Here is a 19,204-nt window from a genome sequence, read left to right as displayed (position 1 = left end):
CACTTCGAACAGATCCGCTGTCAAGGGCCACACCCGTTGACTGGTCAGGGGTGTTCACGCGGTATGCAGTTTCTTCGTGAGTTTCGTCTCCTTACACATCGTGGTTGGGTCACACAGGGTGGCCCAAGCGAATCTGGGTCAAAGCTTCAAGGTTATAATAGGTCCTGATGAACAACTAAACAGCGTCAGCTCCAACCCACGGCCGTCCAGCAGGTCCATAAGCATTTCGGGCCATGGCGCAAATGAATTAGAGAGGCTCTTGGAGGGCATGGTGCAGGACACAAGCCAGTCATGTGAGCCTCGCGGGCAATTTTCGAACAAAACTGATCAGGAGTGGCTGGATGGAAAACACTTCACCTCGACAGGGTAACGCGTCAGAGATTCTCAATCTGATGGATATCTCGACCTGCACCTACTCAACTCCGATAGTCTGAATGGGAATAGCACAATGGATCTCGTTTGCGCGAGGGGTTACCTGGCCCAAGATCGACTAACTTGCGAACCTCACAAGTAAGCAGCACGGGCCGGATCAGCATACGCCTTTGTGATTGATGTCATCGAGACTCCTACTCGACATTAGAGAAAAGGCTCGAGAGCGGATCGAAGACTCGAATGTGGTGGACAGGAGTACTTCACCAGCTGCCATCGAGACCTCGCTATATCCGTCCGTGGCTGGAACTATTTTTTGAGCCTGTCCATCATGTCCGGGCTTTTGTCTTGGTATAGCAACTGACCTAGTAGACACAACCTACCTGAAATCTGCCTTTGGACCGCCATCACGCCTCTCCATTCATGACGTTAACGAAGCTTACTCCTACTGTCAATCCGAACCGGTTCCACCTTGATGATATCTGAACGCACCTTATCTATGATCCACTGCTACGAATCGGCTCGTTCGGCTACTCTCCAGTCTTGGCGAGAAGATAGACAGTACACCACCTCACGAAATGTTCGAGTGATACCGCTCCACCAAAAATTTCCTGTTCAAAGAACCTCTGATTGGATCACCTGGTTGGAACACAGCAGCCAGTGATATGTGGTACGCGACTATCTGTTGAAGAAAAGACTCAATCACGGAAAGACAGATGTGCCCTTCAACGCGAGCGATACCTCTTATCTATTGAGCCATGGCAGAAGAGCTTTGTCTTTCGCTCGGCTCTTCCGGTCCATTGGTGGACGAGATTCAGCTCGACGGCTGCCAAGGGTGCTAAGACGGCAAGGTGTAACTACCCAACCCAGCGAGGGAATTTAACCTTTCGACCACCATATACCTTACTTTCCCTGTTGTCATGCCAGCTGTCCGTGAAGCTGCGCTACACAAATGCTAAAGCATAAAGAATGGCGTGATGTTGTGTATCATGGTCGCCAGAGATCAGACGACAAAGGACGGCCGAATGCACATAGGTTTGGCTCTCTGGTTAGGCCTCGCATCCGAACGTTGAACATGTTGTCGGAAATCCCTCGCGGGAAACACTCGGTCTGCCAAAGAGCGACATCCAATCGAGCTTTCCCCCCTCTAGGGTGACTATCCCCAGATTCCTGTTCGACAGGCCTGCAGGAGATGTCTGTCGTTATGCTACGTCAATACTGAAGCAAAGAGCATCCGCCATTTTCTGTGTTTTCTGTATTGGACAGACAGCCGCTTTTCCCTCAGAGCGGCGAGGACTCAGCCCGTAAGTACTCCTACGAGCGCACACGCTGCAATTACCTTGCGCGAGCAATCCTATGACTAGCTATTTACACAAATGGGTTCCCAACGGGAGAAAGAATATATCTTACAAGAACCCCTTGTGGATGGCCTCCTGGATACCTTGATACCAAATCTGAGCCATCTTTTTATAGCCATCATCGTTTGGATGTACTCCATCCACCAGATCACAAAGCTGTGGGCCATCAGCACCGTGCATATCGACAAGGACTATTTTTCTTTGTCCGCTCAACTCCTTTTCTACCAAGCTCACCAATTGTGAGTTTACGCGAAGCACTCGCTGCTCCGCACTGTCTTGTGCAGTCATGAGTAACGTGGAGAGGATGATTGTCGCGGCAGGACATCTCTTCCACAAAGACTCGAGCATGTGGTGGATTCGTCCGCCGGCTCCATGGATTTCGAAATCTTGAATGCAGTCATTCGAACCAGCGTTGACAGTAAAGATATTCGGCATATGCGCGGATGCGGATTTCTCGGCTTTGGCCAAGATTTGATCGATGCGATAACCTCGCCATCCCTCGTTGTCGTTATCTTCCATAGACCCTGCCTTGCGGGATCCAACCATATCGACTTCGCATCCATTCAAGACGAGCAGCTGGCGCAGGTAATTTCGATAGCCGTTTCCATCTGTAGAGCCTTGCCCGTAAGTCACAGAGCCTCCTAGTGGCATTAATCGCAACGAGATCTTCCTTTGCTGTGCACGACTGTCCTCTAGTAGTTCGAGAGTGAGCACGGCCCTTGTAACAAATGTCCTAGCTTCAGCCGCATACGGCAGCTCGGTGAAACACATACCGACACTGGTATCTCGGAGAGTGCAGGAGGTACTGCTGCGCCGAAGCAAGTGGACACGGTATGGCAACTTCAAGTGGGCGGTGACCAAGGAAGAGACGCTGCTCAACCGAAGTGGAGGGCCTGTCAAGTATGCTGGACTCGATACAGCCATTCTTTCTGGTCGGGAAGCACATCTCATTCGTCATTTCCGCCAGCCAATATTGGAGGTGGCACTGAAAGTGTTGTCAAAGCCCTGATGGACTAGATTTAGCTCGACGGCTGCCAAGAGTGCGGAGTTCCGCAGCAACTGTGGCATCAAGGAAATCAATGACCTTTGACGCATCCAAGGTGCGAATATCACTTGAGCCCGCAAGAATCACGAGGAATGGCCGTGATACGAACCACGCGATTTTGTGCTCCCATAGGGACACGATCTGAGCTTCAGGCAAGCGCGGTGTACGTGCCGCTATCGACCCCGCGCAAACTGACGGACTCCAAGCCGAGGGTCATCAGAAGGCATAGTTTCGTGTCAATGCTTTTACGAGGGTATCAGGCATACGATGGAATTGGCAGTTCAGAGGTGATGCATATCAACTTTTGGGGGAAGAATGACCGATGGCTATGACTATGACATTCTCCAAATCTACTGACCGTTTGGAGATGATTCCATGATATGTCGACTCCATGACTCCAACTTCCAGGACGACACCCGTTTTTGAAGTCAAAGTCTACCTCAATCTCGTTTGAAAATGGCCACGGTCGACCATACTGCCAAGCTTGCACACTTCCTTTCACATTTGGCGTATGAGGATCTCCCGGACAGGGTTGTTGAGCAGGCAAAATGCGGGATTCTCAATAGCCTGGGTTGCGGTTTGGGCTCCTCGAGAGCCTCATCAACGCAGAAAGTCTTTCCCTTGATTAAGCAGGCAGATCAAGCCAGTCTGCTCGGCAGAGTCGAGCGGGCAAGCGTGGAAGATGCTGCCTTGCTCAACGGTATTGCTCTTACAGCAGCGGATTATGACGACACGCACCTTCGGACGGTGATTCATCCTTCTGGAACACCTCTTGCGGCGCTTTTCTCATGGGCGGAGCACCATCATCTGTCAGGCAAAGAGTTCTTGCTTGCCTTTGTGTGTGGAGTTGAAGCGCAATGCGCTGTAGGGAATGCGGTATCACCTGGGCATTACCGGGATGGATGGTAAGCTAAGTGAACGTCTGAACGTCTGAACGTCTGAACGTCTGAACGTCTGAACGACGAACGCTAATGCTTCCAGGCACATCACCGGGACTACTGGCTCGTTTGGTGCAGCGGCAGTGGTGGCAAAGGGACTAAAGCTTGACCCACAAGAATTCGCGGCGGCGCTGGGGCATGCCTGCAGTATGGCAGGAGGGATCAGGGCGATGTTTGGGACAGATACGAAGACATTGCACATGGGGAGAGCTGCGCAAAATGGGATTCTTGCAGCGGAACTCGCATCCCATGGATTTCAAAGCTGCAAAAGACCTATTGAGGCATGGGCAAAATTGGTCTCAACGACTGTCAATGAGCAGCTGATATCGACGCTCACCCAGGACGGGAAGTGGCAGATCGTCGAGAACACGTTCAAGCCATATCCCTGCGGAATTGTCATTCACCCTCTCATCGATGGTTGCTTGGAGGCATTTGCAGATGACAAGACTATTGCCGAGAAGTTGGACGCGGTTGATGTGACTGTGAACCCCCAATGCGTGCGACTTTGCTCGATCAAGCATCCCAAATCCGGCCTGGAAACTATATTTTCGTTATATCACGGATGTGCCGTTGCACTCGTCCACGGGCGTGCTGGACCCACGGAGTTCGCGGATCAGGCTTGTGACGATGTTTCGATTGCGTCTGTGAGAGATAAGATCAAAGTGGCAACAGATGCAGCAATTCGTGACGATGAAGCGTGCTTGGTGTTCAGGTATCGCCCTGGTGAGCATCAGGAGAAAAGGATCCATGTCAAGCATGCTACGGGCTCCTTGGCGAAGCCCATGACGAAGCAGAGTCTCGAGGAGAAGTTCTTGGACCAAGCAGTACCTATTCTCGGAAAACAAACGGCTCAAAAGGCGATTGAGGCCTGCTGGAGCCTTGAAAGTGTCGAGGACATTGCCGGTTTTGCTCGCTTATTTAGCCAGGTGCGTCAAAGCTAGATAGAGGACGTGAGCGAGTACAATCATACGCCAGTTTAAGCATGGAGACATCCTCCAACATGAGCCATCATGGCATTTCGAACAAGGAACTGCGTCAAATCCATGGAGCAGATCTCCAAGGCCTGTTTTGTCCTCCCTCTTCGGTGCCATGACAGACTCAAGGCTGAAGCACAGAATCCCTCCGGTCATCCAAAACTACTTCAAGCAATGATAGGGCGCTTCCGGCTGGCTTGCGTATTTTGATCAAGCTCAGCCTGGAATCTGTCTCGGCAAAGAGACGTCTCCATTCGCCCTCGTCTCTTTCCAGCGCATTGTGCATCACCATCATTTGCATATCCCGGATACGCATCCGTCGCTCGTCCCCGATCTTGAGCGTACCGTACCGAAGTGTGACATAGTCCATGATCAGGAGCCTTGAACCCGGTTTCATGGCCACCAGAAGAGCCTGCAGGATCTTCTTGGCGTATTTGTCTGCCCAGTCGTGAAATATCATTCGGAGAAAGTAAATGTCGGCGGCCACAGGTTGAGGATCCCAGAAACTGTGCTCTTGGAAGCTGATCCGGCTCTTCATATGGGCGGGAACGATCGATGTCGAAGGATCTGTCGCCTGTGCGATTGTCTTTGGGAGATCCTGGACGACACATGTGAGCGTGGGATTCGTCTCCAGAATAGCAACACTGCCATGGCCGAGGCTGCCGCCCACGTCGACGATTGTTGCGTGAGACAAGCTGCTCCATTCAAATGCCGACTTGATGTGTTCATGAGACAATGGCGGCGACTTTGTGAATTGATTCATGACAGCGTGGAAATCCGCGCCAAAATCGGGGTGCTGCTCATGGTACTCAAACATGGACAAGTTGGTGTCCTTGAAAACGTTGAAAGCCGTCTCGTTCGGCTCTGGCGAGCCGTGGCCCCATTTGTCAATAGCATCATTGAAACAGCTCGCAATCGGCCATCCTCTGTCACTGGAGTATTTACTCAAAGTCGCAATGCCATCCTGGAGGAGAAGTCGTGATGTCTCAGTATGGGCCACTTCACCGTCGACCTCGATGAAGATGCTCTTCGTCATGGCGTATCGCAGGACTCGCTTCAGTTGAGATTCATCGACGCCGACCTTGTTGGCCAACGCTCCGTAGGAGATTTTGTCGTTGGTCGGAACCCCCTTGGCCACGGAAAATCGGTTGATGTATCGTAGTGCTGTAAGATCCATGATCTGAAACATTTCAGCCGTCACCTTCCAAAATCAACGAAATGGGAACCCACGCTCGCAGAAAGACCTTGAGTCAGGATGAATTCGGGCGGAGTCACCTTCAAGAGAAGATTCTGCACCGATTCAAACAGAGATAAGCGTAGATCTCTCAGCTCTCCATCGCCTGGATGCAGCGACTCTGTGTGCCCATTTACGAGTTTGGAACTTTGGAGCTTGCGATTGAACAAGCCTGCCTGTACCAGACATGTTGCAGCAAGAGTTTCAAGCTCAGAGAGGTTAAAATTTGACAACACCATCTTGAATGTGATTCCTGCCTGACCCACGGATGGTAGCCTTGATGAGGAAATGTCGGGGGATAAATAGAGTATACCAAGACATACTCCAGCCGCGGCTCCTCGTAGGATCGGACTGCTCGACGAGCCATACTGCCACGCAATCCTTGGAATACACCAGACCACTGGACATGCATGGGAGACATTGCGCCTCGTGGCCAGAACTTGACTTTCATGATCCATTTTTGTTCAGGGTACCAATAGGCTCGTTCCGCGCGTGCCGTGCTGACATACGGACAGCCGCAATAGAAAAATCTCATCATGTTTGGTGGTGCTGACCACAGGGACGAGGTTTCGTTAAAAGGACCACAACTTGAGCACCAATGATGCAAGGGAGATTAAACCACTGAAAGACGCCAGAATGATGGTCGACAGCAATTGGATGACGATTCGATGCAAAATGTCTTACTGATGCTGTTGTTCTCGATATCGTAAAAGAACTCTGGTTTCGCAGAGAGCCTTGGAGAAAGAGATGGAGATGTTCCGACGAGTCTCATGTCTCATGGTTGTGATACCTATTTTCGTTCTCAACAAGAGTTGAGCCAATCCTGACAAATCGCGGGGTGCGAGCTAAACGGAATGTCTCCATGGAGCAGGTGTTCGTTCCGAAACGTGGCATTTCTCATTACACGCGCCATACCACTACTGGAAATTCTCGAAATGGCGGTGGGAGAGCCATACCGTAAGGAATTTAGAGTGAGAATTCCTCAGGGTTTGGCACGCCGAAGGTGGTCAGCGAGCAATTTAGATCGCCGGCCTTGGGATTGGTAGATGCTGAATTGATGAACAGTTAAGGCAAGTCGTTGCTATAAGTAGTGACTGTCGCAGGTCATTCCACTTGATCCAGAGGACCCAGGAATTCTTCCGCCCAAGGTAATTGGACATGATGAAAAGCTGAGCGCGAATCTCATGTTGAGTCATGCCGTTGAGCTTCGGGACAACATCTTGGGGACAAGTCCGGTGTGGGATATTGCCATGCCATTTAGCAGACCACTGGCCTTGGAAAGAGAATTGAGAGGAAGACTACGGAGGCATATTCCCCCTCTCCCCACCCCCATCCTTCAGATGGAGCCGGACGGCAGCGGATTCAACCGTTCTCCCACCATTTACCGGGAGCTGTATTGTGGTACAAGCCTGGCAGAGATCAGGCCGACCGGGCCAGTATACGAGCCCAGGAGGCCAAGCTTTGTTGGGGCCGAGAATGGTACCGCCCAGAACGACAAGATGGATTTTTCGAAAAGGTAAGGCATTCCACCGTACCAATCACAGTCTGGGTAAGAAAGTAAGCTGATATTGTGAAGAGACTCCCATCAAGGGTAGGAACAGACCCCAGGTGGTAAGTCGACAGCGGCGTACTGCCGCCCAGCGTGGTCCAAACTCAACATGCACAAAGCAGGTATAGTATCAGCGTGTCGAAAGGTGGCCGAAACCTTATGTCTGGATCCAATTGAACAAATACCTTAAGCAGACCTGATGTCCAATACCCTCATCAGGCTAGTTTCCTCTCGCACTGATGGCACCGGGCGATAATGGGTTTAGTCTTCGTTTAATAGCTCCTCCGTGGAGCTGTTTCCAGCAAGGACACATGCTAAGGGCAGTAGTGACTTCGATACCAGGTCCGGTGGGAAATGTAAGTCTTCGGTGTTGTTGTTGTTGTGCATATCTTGAATGTTTCTGTCTGAGGATTGCCATCAGCACAACCATGTCGTCTGCGCCGGCAACTGGCTATCCAAAGAGTCCTGATGCGTGTCGAAAGCCCTCCAGTTTCGTTTCGGTGACTGAGTTCACGAACCCTGTTTGAAATTGGTGATGACCGAAGGTTGCAGCAGGCTGCCACGAGCTGCAATATTGCCTACACTCAAGCAAGTAGCTGTTACATATCGTGAGAGGCCTGTAAAACTTTGTGGTGTAGTCGTCGCTAGGGTCCTGCTCCTTTGTGTGATTTCGGCTAACGTTTCATGTTCCATTGACAGGTATTCTGCGGAGAGGACAAGACGAAAATGCCGCCGAAATCAAATTTGGGCCCCTACAAGCCTCTGGGAATGCAAAAAATGCAGCGCAAGTTGCGCAAGTTGATGCATTGAACGCTGGGATATTTCAAAGAGGTGTGAGTCGCCCAGCTCTCAACACAGCAAAATCTGGTTCCCGTGTCTCCTTGACCAATCCCAGCTGTTTAATGTGGTTGTGCCTTCTAACTTTTTTGATCCCAATCTCCCCAGTCAGAGCCCAACGTTGTCGTTCTGGAGTCCTTTGAGTTTGTAGTCTCTGAGCGCAGGCGCCGACGGGGCTGTCACAACGGCTCGGCGGACACAGCAAGATAGCACAGGGCCAGCGGGTACTTGAAGCAGTGGAGATGGCAGGCAACCAAGCAGAATGTCCTGGGAAAAAGGAGCGTCGAGGAGCATAGGGAAGGAAGTATCTAGGTAGAAAACTCTGTGCGATGACCCTCAAGATTCGTTACGGAGGTAAAGGAATGCAGGCCTCGGGCCCATATCTTCGGGTCGTCAATACCTTCGGGTCGTTAATCCTGTTATGAGCTTCTAAGTCATGAAATCCTATGCGGCTCCTCGAGGTCGGTTCAACGGATGCGAGATCGGTTATGTTTGTCTGGACTCATCCAATCCATCAATTGATGCTTTTCCGAGGCTTTGGACAGCCAGCAGCGTGAACTAGGGGTTAGAGATCTCTTTAGACTTTGACTTACCAATAATGACAAAGTCACTCTAATGTATGCCATATTAGAAGGAGGAGATGACCTGAGTGTTCTGCGACCGAGTGGACAGACGCAGTAGCATTTCCGCAAAGCCGCCATATCGGACTGCGCGGGAATAAACAACAAGTGCTTCTGTAGACCTGGGAGAGTTTGAGATTCTACGGATGCTTCGTGTCTGTTGCGGGAGCCTGGTGGAATTCGGGTATTTGCCGCTGTGACAGCATGAAACTTCAAACGCATCTCGTTGGTGGCACTGCTCGCCCTTACCAGAATAGGAGCAGTCTCCAGTCCGCTGTAAAGTGCGCTCATACTCGATTCCTCCATGTTACTTTTGGTAGTGCTCAAGACTAATCCGACCTGACAGCGCCCAGTCTCATAAGAGGTTCTTGGCATGGTTACAGCATGTCGACTGTAGCCTCTGACAACCCGGTATGATTGTGTTCAGCAGTGCTTATAGAGATTTAGGTTTCAGTTTGCCGATTGGAATGCCGGCTCTGAACTTTCTGCAGAAATTCCACATTTACCGTCGATTTGCGGGAAATAAAACTACCCATGACAATCTCCGATGAACACCTTAAGCAGAGAACTCACGAATGAATGATAATTGTTGGCGGAAACCCCGGACTTTTGATCATGGTCAGCCTCTTTATCAGATACCTACCTAGGTACGGTCAAAAGATCCGATTTGTTTGACTTTGTATGACAATGGCGGTCCTTGTCTTTGCAGAAAAAGAGATATCCGACCACGTCGAAGGGTTGGACGGAACTGGTCCCGGGAATGTGCCAGTCACGGATCACCAAGAGCTGTCCTCTCTGTCAGCCACTGAGTTGGCTTCGTACAACCGGAAGATGCTGGTCAAACTGGATGTGGTTCTCGTACCCATGATGGCAATGCTGTACCTGTTGGCGTTTCTGGATCGTGCCAACATAGGGAACGCCCGTATTGCCGGTCTTCAAGAAGACCTTCAAATGACCAGTCATCAATACTCAACCGGTGAGTCCTTACGATACCCGAACACCAGTCAAGGTGACGGAACTATCACTGACATTGGCCCGGATAGCGGTTACTGCCACATATGTGCTCTATGTACGAATCTTGGCCGGCAATTATTTCGATGGGATGACGAAGCTAAACCATCAATCCTAGATTGCTGCCGAACTTCCGTCGAACTTGATATTGAGGAAAATTGGACCTCGCCTCCTCTTGTCCGGCTTGTGCTTTTGTTGGGGCGTCGTCACAACCTTGCAATCGCAGGTCAACAGCTACTCTGGCCTGCTGGTCGCTCGGCTCATCCTGGGCATGGCTGAAGGAGGTATTTCGCTTGTTATCCGGAGCTCACCGCGCCAACCTTGACTGGACCGCTTCGCAATCATGAGAGAGTGTTGGCTGATACGTTCTTTCAGGCCTATTCCCCGGCATCAATCTCTATCTCAGCATGTTTTATCGACGAGACGAACTTCAACTGCGCATTGCCCTCTTCTACTCTGCTGCCGCCCTGAGTGGAGCATTTGGCGGTTTACTGGCAGCTGCAATTGAGAAGATGGACGGAATTGGAGGCCTGGCTGGTTGGCAATGTAAGCATTTCACGTCCATCGACGGTCAAACACTATGACAGCAGCACTCCAACCGTAAAGATGAGGGCCACATGCTAAATCTCCGGTATATGGCCAGGGATCTTCTGCCTTGAAGGCCTCTTCACCGTCTGCTTCAGTGTTGTGGCTTTCTTCGTCCTGCCCAACCATCCTAACGAGGTCCGCACTTTCAATTCTGAAGAAGCCAAACGTTATGCAGACCGCCTGCAGCTTGACGCGGAGTTTCCCAACACGGAACGGGTGACACTGAATGGAGTCCTATCGGTCTTTGCGACTCCTCACATCCTGATTTTGTTTCCAATCATGTTCGCCTCAGCATGTTGTCTGTTTGGGATGGCTTATTTCACGCCTACCATCGTGTCCGGGATGGGGTATAGCTCGACACGGACACAGCTGATGACAGTGCCGCCCTTTGCAGTGGGATTCGTCGTCTGTGTGGCCACCTCATACCTCTCCGATCGACATAGAAAGCGTGGATTAGCCGCTATAATCACTGGAATGGTGGCTCTGATTGGTGTCATCATGTTTTATCGAGGTCGCAGCAATGCGGTTCGCTATGCCTCCTTATTCCTTGTTATCTCCGGGCTGTACGCCAACGGCCCGTGCTACCTGTCCTGGATCCCCAACAACACGGCAGCCCATACCCGGCGAGCTACGGCAATAGCGACATGCTTTGTTTTCACCAACTCGGGAGGAATTCTGAGCGCGTGGATCTTTCCCTCGGAGCAGGCGCCTTACTACCCATTGGCGTCCAAACTGATCCTGTCGATGACCGTGGTGACACTTGTTTTTACGGTGGCAGAGATGTGGATGCTCGAATGGCTCAACAAGAGAAAGGAGACGCCGGAGTACAGAGAAAAGCTGCTGGGTCAGGTTCAGGGGATGGACCTAGCCGAACAGTTCGTCAAGCTGGGGGATGCACATCCCGACTACAAGTATTTCCTTTGAGCGTGGCTGTACCGTTATGCTCACCATGTTAAAGTGGGAAGATTGAGTCAGAGACCATCAACCGAAATGACCGCTGGCTTATCCAACCAATCATACTCAATTCCACACGGTCGAACAGCTTCATCAAAGAGTGTTGTTAGTAAGAGGCTCTTCCGCTGTGGTAAGCGATTGATTTTCTTTTAGGACATGCCTGATCGAGTTCGCAACGACATTTCTCGACACGAAGATTATGAAATGCCGATTGCTGTTTCATTCCAGCAATTACCCCGGAAACCACCACCCCTCGAGAGGCAGTTTAGAGAACCTTAATGACATGCCAAGTGATTGGAACCGACTCCAGCGTAGCGAAGCAGTTGAAAGATCAGGCCAGAGGTCTTCCTGTTTCTCCATCTATATCTTAATTATAGCTTGAATAGATTTGTCGATCCGTCAACGTCACTCAATTAACCCAGGGCAAATCCGAGTCAACGATATTTCCGGAGAGCCGACAATATGCTGGCCCTTCCAGAGCTTCCACGATGCGGACAGACCCCTAGAAGCCACGGAGGCTCTCGCTTCGTTCTCCGTGTCTATACGGCAAACAGGAGGAGAGTCCGTGGCATTTGCCGTCTGGAGTCTTAATTGTATCCAGTTCCGGATATGGGTATAATTGAAAGCAGCTCGGGCTCTTTCCAATAGCATCCGACGTCCTCTTCTAAGCCTCGTAATCAATTACATGAATCCTCCTATAGACATCATGTCCGACTCACAAGCCTGGCTAATCACTCTCGAAGAGCACTGGCTCTCGAAATATGTGCAAGAGTACTACGTAAAGCAGGGCAAGCCGGACCCATACTCAGGACCCGCGTTTGATAATTTTCGCTCGGTTCTCAAGACAGTAGGAGAGATTCGCATCACCGATAACGAGAAAGGCCGCGTGCGTCTCCAGGTCATCTCTCACGGGCCAAACACGATTCCCATCGACGCCACAACCTGCATCGCCGCCAACGACGAATTGGCCCAAGCCATCTCCCACCACTCCGAGCGCTACCGTGGCTTCGCTCTGTTACCGATCGACGACCCGGCAGCGGCAGCAACAGAGCTCTCACGCGCCGTCACACAGCTAGGGTTCGTGGGCGCTATGATTGATAACACGACTGAGGGCCGCTTCTACGACGACGAGTTCTTCTGGCCCATCTGTGCCGCAGCTGAGAAACTGGACGTACCTATCTACCTGCACCCCAGTTACAACGAGCAAACGGCCGTTATACTGTACAAAGGCAACTACTCACCGGTGATTGCGCGTTCGCTGAGCACTAACGGTTGGGGTTGGCATGCCGAGTGCGGTACGCATTTTTTGCGCCTATATGCCTCAGGCCTATTCGACAAGTATCCACGGTTCAAGCTGGTGCTGGGCCATATGGGTGAGATGTTGCCATTCCAGCTCGACCGTGTCGCTCACTGGGTCGAGACAATGTGGCGCGAGGGCCCAAAGCGGTCTTTGCGCAGTGTGTGGGACGAGAATGTCTGGATCACCACCAGTGGCATGTTCTCGCTGAGTCCCGCGGCATGCTTGCTGAGACAGTGCAAGCCAGACCGCATCTGTTATTCGGTGGACTATCCGTTTGCATCTAACGAGGCAGGTCTCAAATTTATGGAAGAGCTGCGGACTTCCGGGCTGGTCAGCGTGGAACAGCTCGAGGCAATTGCGTATGGGAATGCGGCAAAACTGCTCAACCTGGAGTTGTCGTGATCATATCACGAATAGTCCATAGGTGACTGAGTTATCTGAAGGAGAAAATCAATTGCGCGCGCTTTGAAAATGTCACCGGATCGTCTTAGTTCTTGAAACAATCCTGGACACCTCTCCATCTCGGAACCTCTCCACGGCCCGACGGTATCCTCACTGTCTTAGCCCAGGTGTAATCGTGGAGCGTCTCGATACAGTGCTCCCTGCCAAATCCACTAGACTTTGTGCCCCCAAAAGGCGTCCCAAGGGCGTTTCGGTGGTAGTTGTTTACAAAGACTATTCCACTCTCGACATCGCGGGCCGCCCGCCACGCCTGATTCATATCACTCGTGTGAACTGCACAAACCAGCCCATACTCGGACTCATTGGTAATGGCAATTGCTTCTTCGTACGTCGTGAATTTGGTTACCGTCACGACTGGACCGAATATCTCCTCCTTGGCGATGCGCATGTCACGCTTCACGTTGGTGAAAAGTGTAGGGGGGACGAAGAATCCGTTCTTCAGTCGCAGGTCTGCAGGTAGTGGTGCCTGCGCAGCGATAGTGGCTCCTTCTTCTGCGCCAACCGTCAAATATTTCAGGACCTTTTGTTGTTGGATTTTGCTGACCACGGGCCCGACGTGCGTGTCCTCCAAGAGACCTTCGCCCACTTTCAATTTTTCGACAGCGGTTGAAAGCTGCTTAACGAACTCATCGTGGACCGATTCGTGAACCAAGACTCGCGAGGCGGCTGTACACGCTTCGCCCTTGTTGTAGAACCCCCCTTCCAGGGCGTCTTGCACTGCGTCGTGGATATTGGCGTCCTCAAAAACTATGAAGGCATTTTTCCCACCAAGCTCGAGGACTACGGGGGTAACTCTCGCCAAAGCACTCTGGCCCACCGCTGCCCCGCCGGCTGTGGAGCCAGTGAACGAGATCTTACGTACCAATTGGTTGCTGATCAGTGCTTGTGGAACGGCGATGCCCTTAGCTGGAACAACGTGGATAACATCCTTGGGAAAGACCGTGTTGAGAATCTCGACAATGCGAATGACGGTCAACGGGGCCTGTTCACCGGGCTTGAGCACGACAGTATTGCCAGCCGCCAGGGCCGGAGCTAGCTTTCCGCCCGTGTGGATTGGCGGCCAGTTGAAGGGAATAATGCCGAGAACGACTCCAAACGGCTCACGGACAACTGTTGCATAGATACTGCCCTGGTCGTAGAATTCCGAGGGCAATTTGTCTATTAGACCTCCAAAATATCGGAAAACCTGAACCAAAAAGTTCACGTCTGCTGGTCGAGCGTCCCTGAAAGGCTTTCCATTTTCCTGCGAAAGGCACGTGGCTAGTTCGTCGGCATGTTCCTCGAGAGCGTCTGCTGCTTTGAGCAGTATAGCAGCCCGTTGTGTGGGTGAGCGTAGTCTCCAGTCCGTTTCAAATGCCCGGTGGGCAGCCTCTACCGCCTTTTGTGCCTCCATGGGACTTGCACCTTGTACCATTCGGAGAGTCTCTCCTGTGGCGGGGTTGAAGACCTGAAACAAGTCCTCACTGCGATCTGAGGACCACCTGCTGCGAACGATAGCCTTTTCTCCTGACATGGCGTAGATTGAAGCTGGTTGATACGGATATTGACTGACTCCAGGTCTGGGCTCGACATGGACGCCCGTATCCAAATATATGCAGACATTGCCATAAGTCTTCGGCTCATACCCTCTACAGGTCCGTTATCCCCGGCCTTGCCAGCATGTACGCACAGATAGGGGTCGGATGAGAGGAATATAGATGATCGGTAAATTCAACCCTGGATACGGCATACGTAGAGCGTCAGCGCGGGTAATGATTGGCTAGGGGCCGTCGACGGGTTTGATTGGCTGATTTGTGATCTCCTTAAGCCGAGGTCATCTTCATATATGCCTCGAAATCCCCGACAACGGCCTCGCCATTTACCGACCTTCAACTTGTTCTCGAGCCTAGTGCTGCTGCTGCTGGCAGATACTATGCACCTCTAATGGCTGGGCGCCCGAGAAAAGCCTGCGACCGATGCAATAATCAGAAGGTACGCCAGGGTGTTCCATTTCAGACTCCGGATGGATGAAATTGGGGCCTTGCTGGCATCACATTGTACTACATAGACAGTAATTACTGACATACCATTGTCTATCAGGTTCGCTGTCACAGGGTCGGTCTAGGCAGCTGTAAAAGATGCCAACGACTTCGATATAGATGCTCTTACGAAGATGTGCCGTCCGGTTCAACTATCAACCCACATCAAGTGCCTCATTCGCAGGATCCTATGCTGCAACGCGCGGCGAGAGACACTATCTCTGGTGAAACTAGCAATGCTGACGTCTTACACGTATCGCCATCGCCTAACTGGACGACCGCAGCTCACCCGGTCTTTCAAACCAACGCCGGTGCCGGATATTGCAGAATCCCACAAGCGCTCGCTCTGGATCTTACCGTGCTCTATTTCAGCCATGCCTACAATGCCAGCCTGCTACTCCACCAAGAAACATTTTTGTCAGAAGTGAGGGCTGGTACGGCAAATCATCATGTTCTGTTGAGCGCGTGTGCTTTTGCGTCAAAGTACGCAGCCTCCCTCAAGACCATTCGTTGAAATGAGCTCATACCATCCAGATTCTACCGAGGACCTTCCAGCCATCATTCCTTGACAGACGCAGGATTTGGCCGCGAGTGGGCACGTTCCGCAGAGTCTATGGTTACCATGGAGCTGGGAGAGCCTCGAGAGGAGAACATTGTCACCTATATCAATCTTGCGCTCTACTGGTATAGCGAGGGCGCGTGGCGCAAGAGCTTCATATACAAATGTATGCCATCGAAAATCCGAGGCCTTTGCTCAATTGCTAACTTTGTGGCTTGGTCTTTAGGGAATGGAATTCAAATTGCATATGTCCTTGGCATTCCAGCGGGGCGTCAAGAGCCCAACGCGAAGCCGCTGGAGGTGGAAGTGAGACGACGTCGCTTCTGGGCGTGTGCATGTATGATGCTATTTGGCTCCAAGCCCGATTTTGCAATGAACAACTTCTCCCAGGCCACTGCACGGCTCCGGAAACCCTGCCCGGAGAGTCAGTTCGAGGCTATGAGTAAGACAAATGCAAGTATGTCAAGAAGTAGTGAGCCCAGTATCTATGCGGTGCTCATCGATATTTTGATGATCTGGTAACCACGACAATCGCTTGGACCTCTGAAACACGCTTATATGCGATAGGAATGACATCTACTATTCGGTAAAGAATGGCAACAATCAACTCGACAACCTTCAGAGCCTGCACTCAAGAGTTGAAGCCTGGAACAGCTCGCTTCCCGGAGCGTGGAAGTTCACACCAGCTCTCCTTGAGTCCTCTTGGACTCATGTGCAACCACTCTACATCCTTCTCCACATCTTGTATCATCAAAGCCTCGCTACGCTGCACGCATCCATTGTCCCTCTCTTCTCGTGGGGCCACTCTGAAGCGGGACTAAATTACGCTCGACGAAGTTCGGCCCAGGAAGCCTTTGAGCGAGCTTGCTCCGTCTCTGCTTGTCTGAAAGCCATTCTCCAGTCTTCCTTGAGTCCGGATCGCATTCCCAGTTTCATCGGATATGCAGCTTACGCGTCCTGCGCGGTCCAGATCCCGTTTCGGTGGTGTACGGATCCAGAGGTGCGGGCACGCGTATCGACCAACCTTGTGGCGAACCTCAAGATCATGCAACAAATGGGGCTTTACTGGCGATTTATTTCTCTTCTGGTAAAAAACAGCTTTAAGAATCTGCACGCCAATGACTGACCGATAGCCTTGTAGTGCACCAATGTCATGGCCCTCTACTCGACCGTCGAGAAAGATCGGCCTGAGCTGCATGGCGAGCCGAAGGTCTTGACTCCCGATCAGCTGTGTAATCATCGATGCGTTCATGGCCGTGCACATACCTCGATCCTTAGTCACAACGAGATCGTGTGGAACCGAGGATCGATGGCCGAGCGCGACGCCGAAATTGTTGATCTTGGACTACAGGCAAGTGAAAGCCAGCAGGGTGCGATAAATGAAGGTGAGTCACCTTCGAGGTGTACGTAAAGAACCAAATAAGTGACCACCCTTTTGCGCGCCACAGGAGCAATTTCATCCCTCATCGAAGAGGTCTCAAAGATTAGCAATCCAGACAGTCCACCTAATAATCCACTTCTTATGATGGAGCCGAATATATTCGATGGTCTGCCTGACTACAGCAGCGACAGGTACCTTGTTCCTAGCGAGCAGGTCTCGTCATTCGATTATTGGCTTGATCAATTCGACGCCGAGATTGACTTTGATATCAGTTCTAAACAATAGTGTGTGGGAACCAAGATTATGCAAGGACATGTCAGAGGATGGCGACAGGCCTTTTGCGTGTGTAATGCATATCAAATGCAGTTCTTTATCTGGAAAATCGTATGAATATCCCACCCTTACGTGTCGGAATATCATTTTAGACACCCGAGAACCAAGCATCATATGATGCAATCCTCTCTAAAGTGCCGTTCGTTTTGGTCTTTTTATGGGCGGGTCAAACGGACGCTGAAATGTTTTAGGTGCCACACTAACAAATTTCCTGCGCCTTGCACAAATCACCATAAGCCGAATTTCCCGATCGCACTATGTGAAATGTTCTACTTGCCTGTCACATGGGTGAATAGGCTTCACCGACTGCTTCGGCGATGGTGCTCTTGGAGATCCATTCGAAACACCTCCTTACTATATGTGCGACGTCTGGGGTTTGGCCCGCCTGGATTATCTATATAAAAGGGTTATTATACACTGTAGTGGGACTTGGATCCATTAGCCAGTTGAAAAGCAGGATCAAAAAGCAATGGACGACGAGTCATGGGTCCCGATCCACCGCTCGAGCGAGTTCCAGCTACATAACCTGCCCATGGGTGTTTTCAAGACCCGCGATCAGGATGCCCGGATTGGTGTGGCCATCGGCGACTATGTGCTGGATATGAAGCTGCTGGCAGAGGAAAATGTCTTTTCCTCATTGTCCTTTGACCAAGACACTCTCAAAACTAGCAGCTTGAATCACTACGCCAGTCTGGGCCGGACAGTGCATCGCCGTGTTCGAGGGTTTCTTGTCGAATTGCTAGCTAAGGACACGAAACATGGGCATCTCTTGAGGAACGACGCGGAACGGCGAACAAAGTCATTGCTGCTCATGGAGACGGTCCAGATGCTGCTGCCCTTCGATATTCCCAACTATACAGATTTCTTCGTTGGGGTGTATCACGCTCAAAATGTAGGATGCCCATTGTGAGTGACGAGTCATGACTGACAACCTAGTGCGTCAACATCGTCCGGCCCGGTATAGGTCTGAACAGTAACTACTTCCATCTCCCCATCGCATACCACGGGCGAGCGTCCTCGGTCGTGGTCTCTGATACGCTGGTTCGACGCCCAAAGGGCCAATACGTCACTGAAGATGGGCTGGTCTTCGGCCCAACTCGCCAGATGGACTTTGAAGTCGAATTCGCCGCCTTTATCGGCACGGAAACGCAGCTGGGAGACTCGATCGACGTGAATACGGCTGAAGATCACATTTTCGGCGTCGTGCTAGTGAATGACTGGTCCGCACGCGACATCCAGCGTTGGGAGTCTCCCTCGCTGGGCCCTTTCAATGGCAAGAACTTCTGCACGACCGTGTCGCCTTGGGTGGTCAGTCTCGACGCCCTGGCGAATTATCGTGTCGAAACAGTGAGGAAGGTCAGTCTTGTGAATTCGATCAAAAATTCCAACAAGTAGCTAGCTGACAGCCTTGCTGGAAACAAAACCTCTGTCTTACCTCACAGAGTCTACGGCTCGAACGGCGTTTGATATTCCTTTGCAGGCAAGTATTACGCGTGAGTCATATCATGGTCGGGAGAGACTATACTGGCTGACCGTGCTCTACTAGCGGCAGACCGCCAGCAATACACCTTATGTACAACGAACACTAGGCATGTGATTTTCTCTTTTGCGCAAATGATTGCCCATCACACCGCTGGGGGATGTCCGCTACGTACTGGGGATCTTATAGCTACA

At 51.4% G+C, this 19,204-nt stretch overlaps 8 protein-coding genes across 8 annotated transcripts; 5 read left to right on the top strand and 3 right to left on the bottom strand.

The window, feature by feature from the left end:
• Positions 1–1,775: 1,775 nt before the first annotated feature.
• On the bottom strand, positions 1,776–2,498 carry Z520_11447 (uncharacterized protein; the record flags this gene model as incomplete). Its single annotated transcript, XM_016781936.1, has 1 exon — positions 1,776–2,498. The coding sequence occupies one exon, from the start codon at positions 2,496–2,498 to the stop codon at positions 1,776–1,778; it is 723 nt and encodes a 240-aa protein (XP_016626907.1).
• A 730-nt stretch (positions 2,499–3,228) lies between these two features.
• Z520_11446 (uncharacterized protein) lies at positions 3,229–4,651 on the top strand (the record flags this gene model as incomplete). Its single annotated transcript, XM_016781935.1, has 2 exons — positions 3,229–3,677; positions 3,754–4,651. The coding sequence occupies 2 exons, from the start codon at positions 3,229–3,231 to the stop codon at positions 4,649–4,651; spliced, it is 1,347 nt and encodes a 448-aa protein (XP_016626906.1).
• Positions 4,652–4,808: 157 nt separating this feature from the next.
• Z520_11445 (uncharacterized protein) lies at positions 4,809–5,873 on the bottom strand (the record flags this gene model as incomplete). The annotated part of the gene is made up of 1 exon (XM_016781934.1): positions 4,809–5,873. One exon carries the CDS (start codon positions 5,871–5,873, stop codon positions 4,809–4,811), a length of 1,065 nt encoding a protein of 354 aa, XP_016626905.1.
• Positions 5,874–9,611: 3,738 nt separating this feature from the next.
• Z520_11444 (uncharacterized protein) lies at positions 9,612–11,447 on the top strand (the record flags this gene model as incomplete). Its single annotated transcript, XM_016781933.1, has 5 exons — positions 9,612–9,900; positions 9,968–9,993; positions 10,054–10,219; positions 10,311–10,481; positions 10,579–11,447. The coding sequence occupies 5 exons, from the start codon at positions 9,612–9,614 to the stop codon at positions 11,445–11,447; spliced, it is 1,521 nt and encodes a 506-aa protein (XP_016626904.1).
• Positions 11,448–12,183: 736 nt separating this feature from the next.
• Z520_11443 (uncharacterized protein) lies at positions 12,184–13,179 on the top strand (the record flags this gene model as incomplete). The annotated part of the gene is made up of 1 exon (XM_016781932.1): positions 12,184–13,179. One exon carries the CDS (start codon positions 12,184–12,186, stop codon positions 13,177–13,179), a length of 996 nt encoding a protein of 331 aa, XP_016626903.1.
• Positions 13,180–13,264: 85 nt separating this feature from the next.
• Z520_11442 (uncharacterized protein) lies at positions 13,265–14,752 on the bottom strand (the record flags this gene model as incomplete). The annotated part of the gene is made up of 1 exon (XM_016781931.1): positions 13,265–14,752. One exon carries the CDS (start codon positions 14,750–14,752, stop codon positions 13,265–13,267), a length of 1,488 nt encoding a protein of 495 aa, XP_016626902.1.
• A 695-nt stretch (positions 14,753–15,447) lies between these two features.
• Z520_11441 (uncharacterized protein) lies at positions 15,448–17,227 on the top strand (the record flags this gene model as incomplete). Its single annotated transcript, XM_016781930.1, has 5 exons — positions 15,448–15,740; positions 15,792–15,982; positions 16,043–16,334; positions 16,384–16,903; positions 16,958–17,227. The coding sequence occupies 5 exons, from the start codon at positions 15,448–15,450 to the stop codon at positions 17,225–17,227; spliced, it is 1,566 nt and encodes a 521-aa protein (XP_016626901.1).
• Positions 17,228–17,999: 772 nt separating this feature from the next.
• Positions 18,000–18,925, top strand: Z520_11440 (uncharacterized protein; the record flags this gene model as incomplete). Its single annotated transcript, XM_016781929.1, has 2 exons — positions 18,000–18,422; positions 18,467–18,925. The coding sequence occupies 2 exons, from the start codon at positions 18,000–18,002 to the stop codon at positions 18,923–18,925; spliced, it is 882 nt and encodes a 293-aa protein (XP_016626900.1).
• Positions 18,926–19,204: the final 279 nt, after the last annotated feature.

The sequence above is a fragment of the Fonsecaea multimorphosa genome (assembly GCF_000836435.1).
Source record: "Fonsecaea multimorphosa CBS 102226 unplaced genomic scaffold supercont1.39, whole genome shotgun sequence".
Lineage (NCBI taxonomy): Eukaryota > Fungi > Ascomycota > Eurotiomycetes > Chaetothyriales > Herpotrichiellaceae > Fonsecaea > Fonsecaea multimorphosa.
The sequence above is the reverse complement of the archived record's forward strand: the minus strand, read 5'-3'. Positions and strand labels throughout refer to the sequence as shown.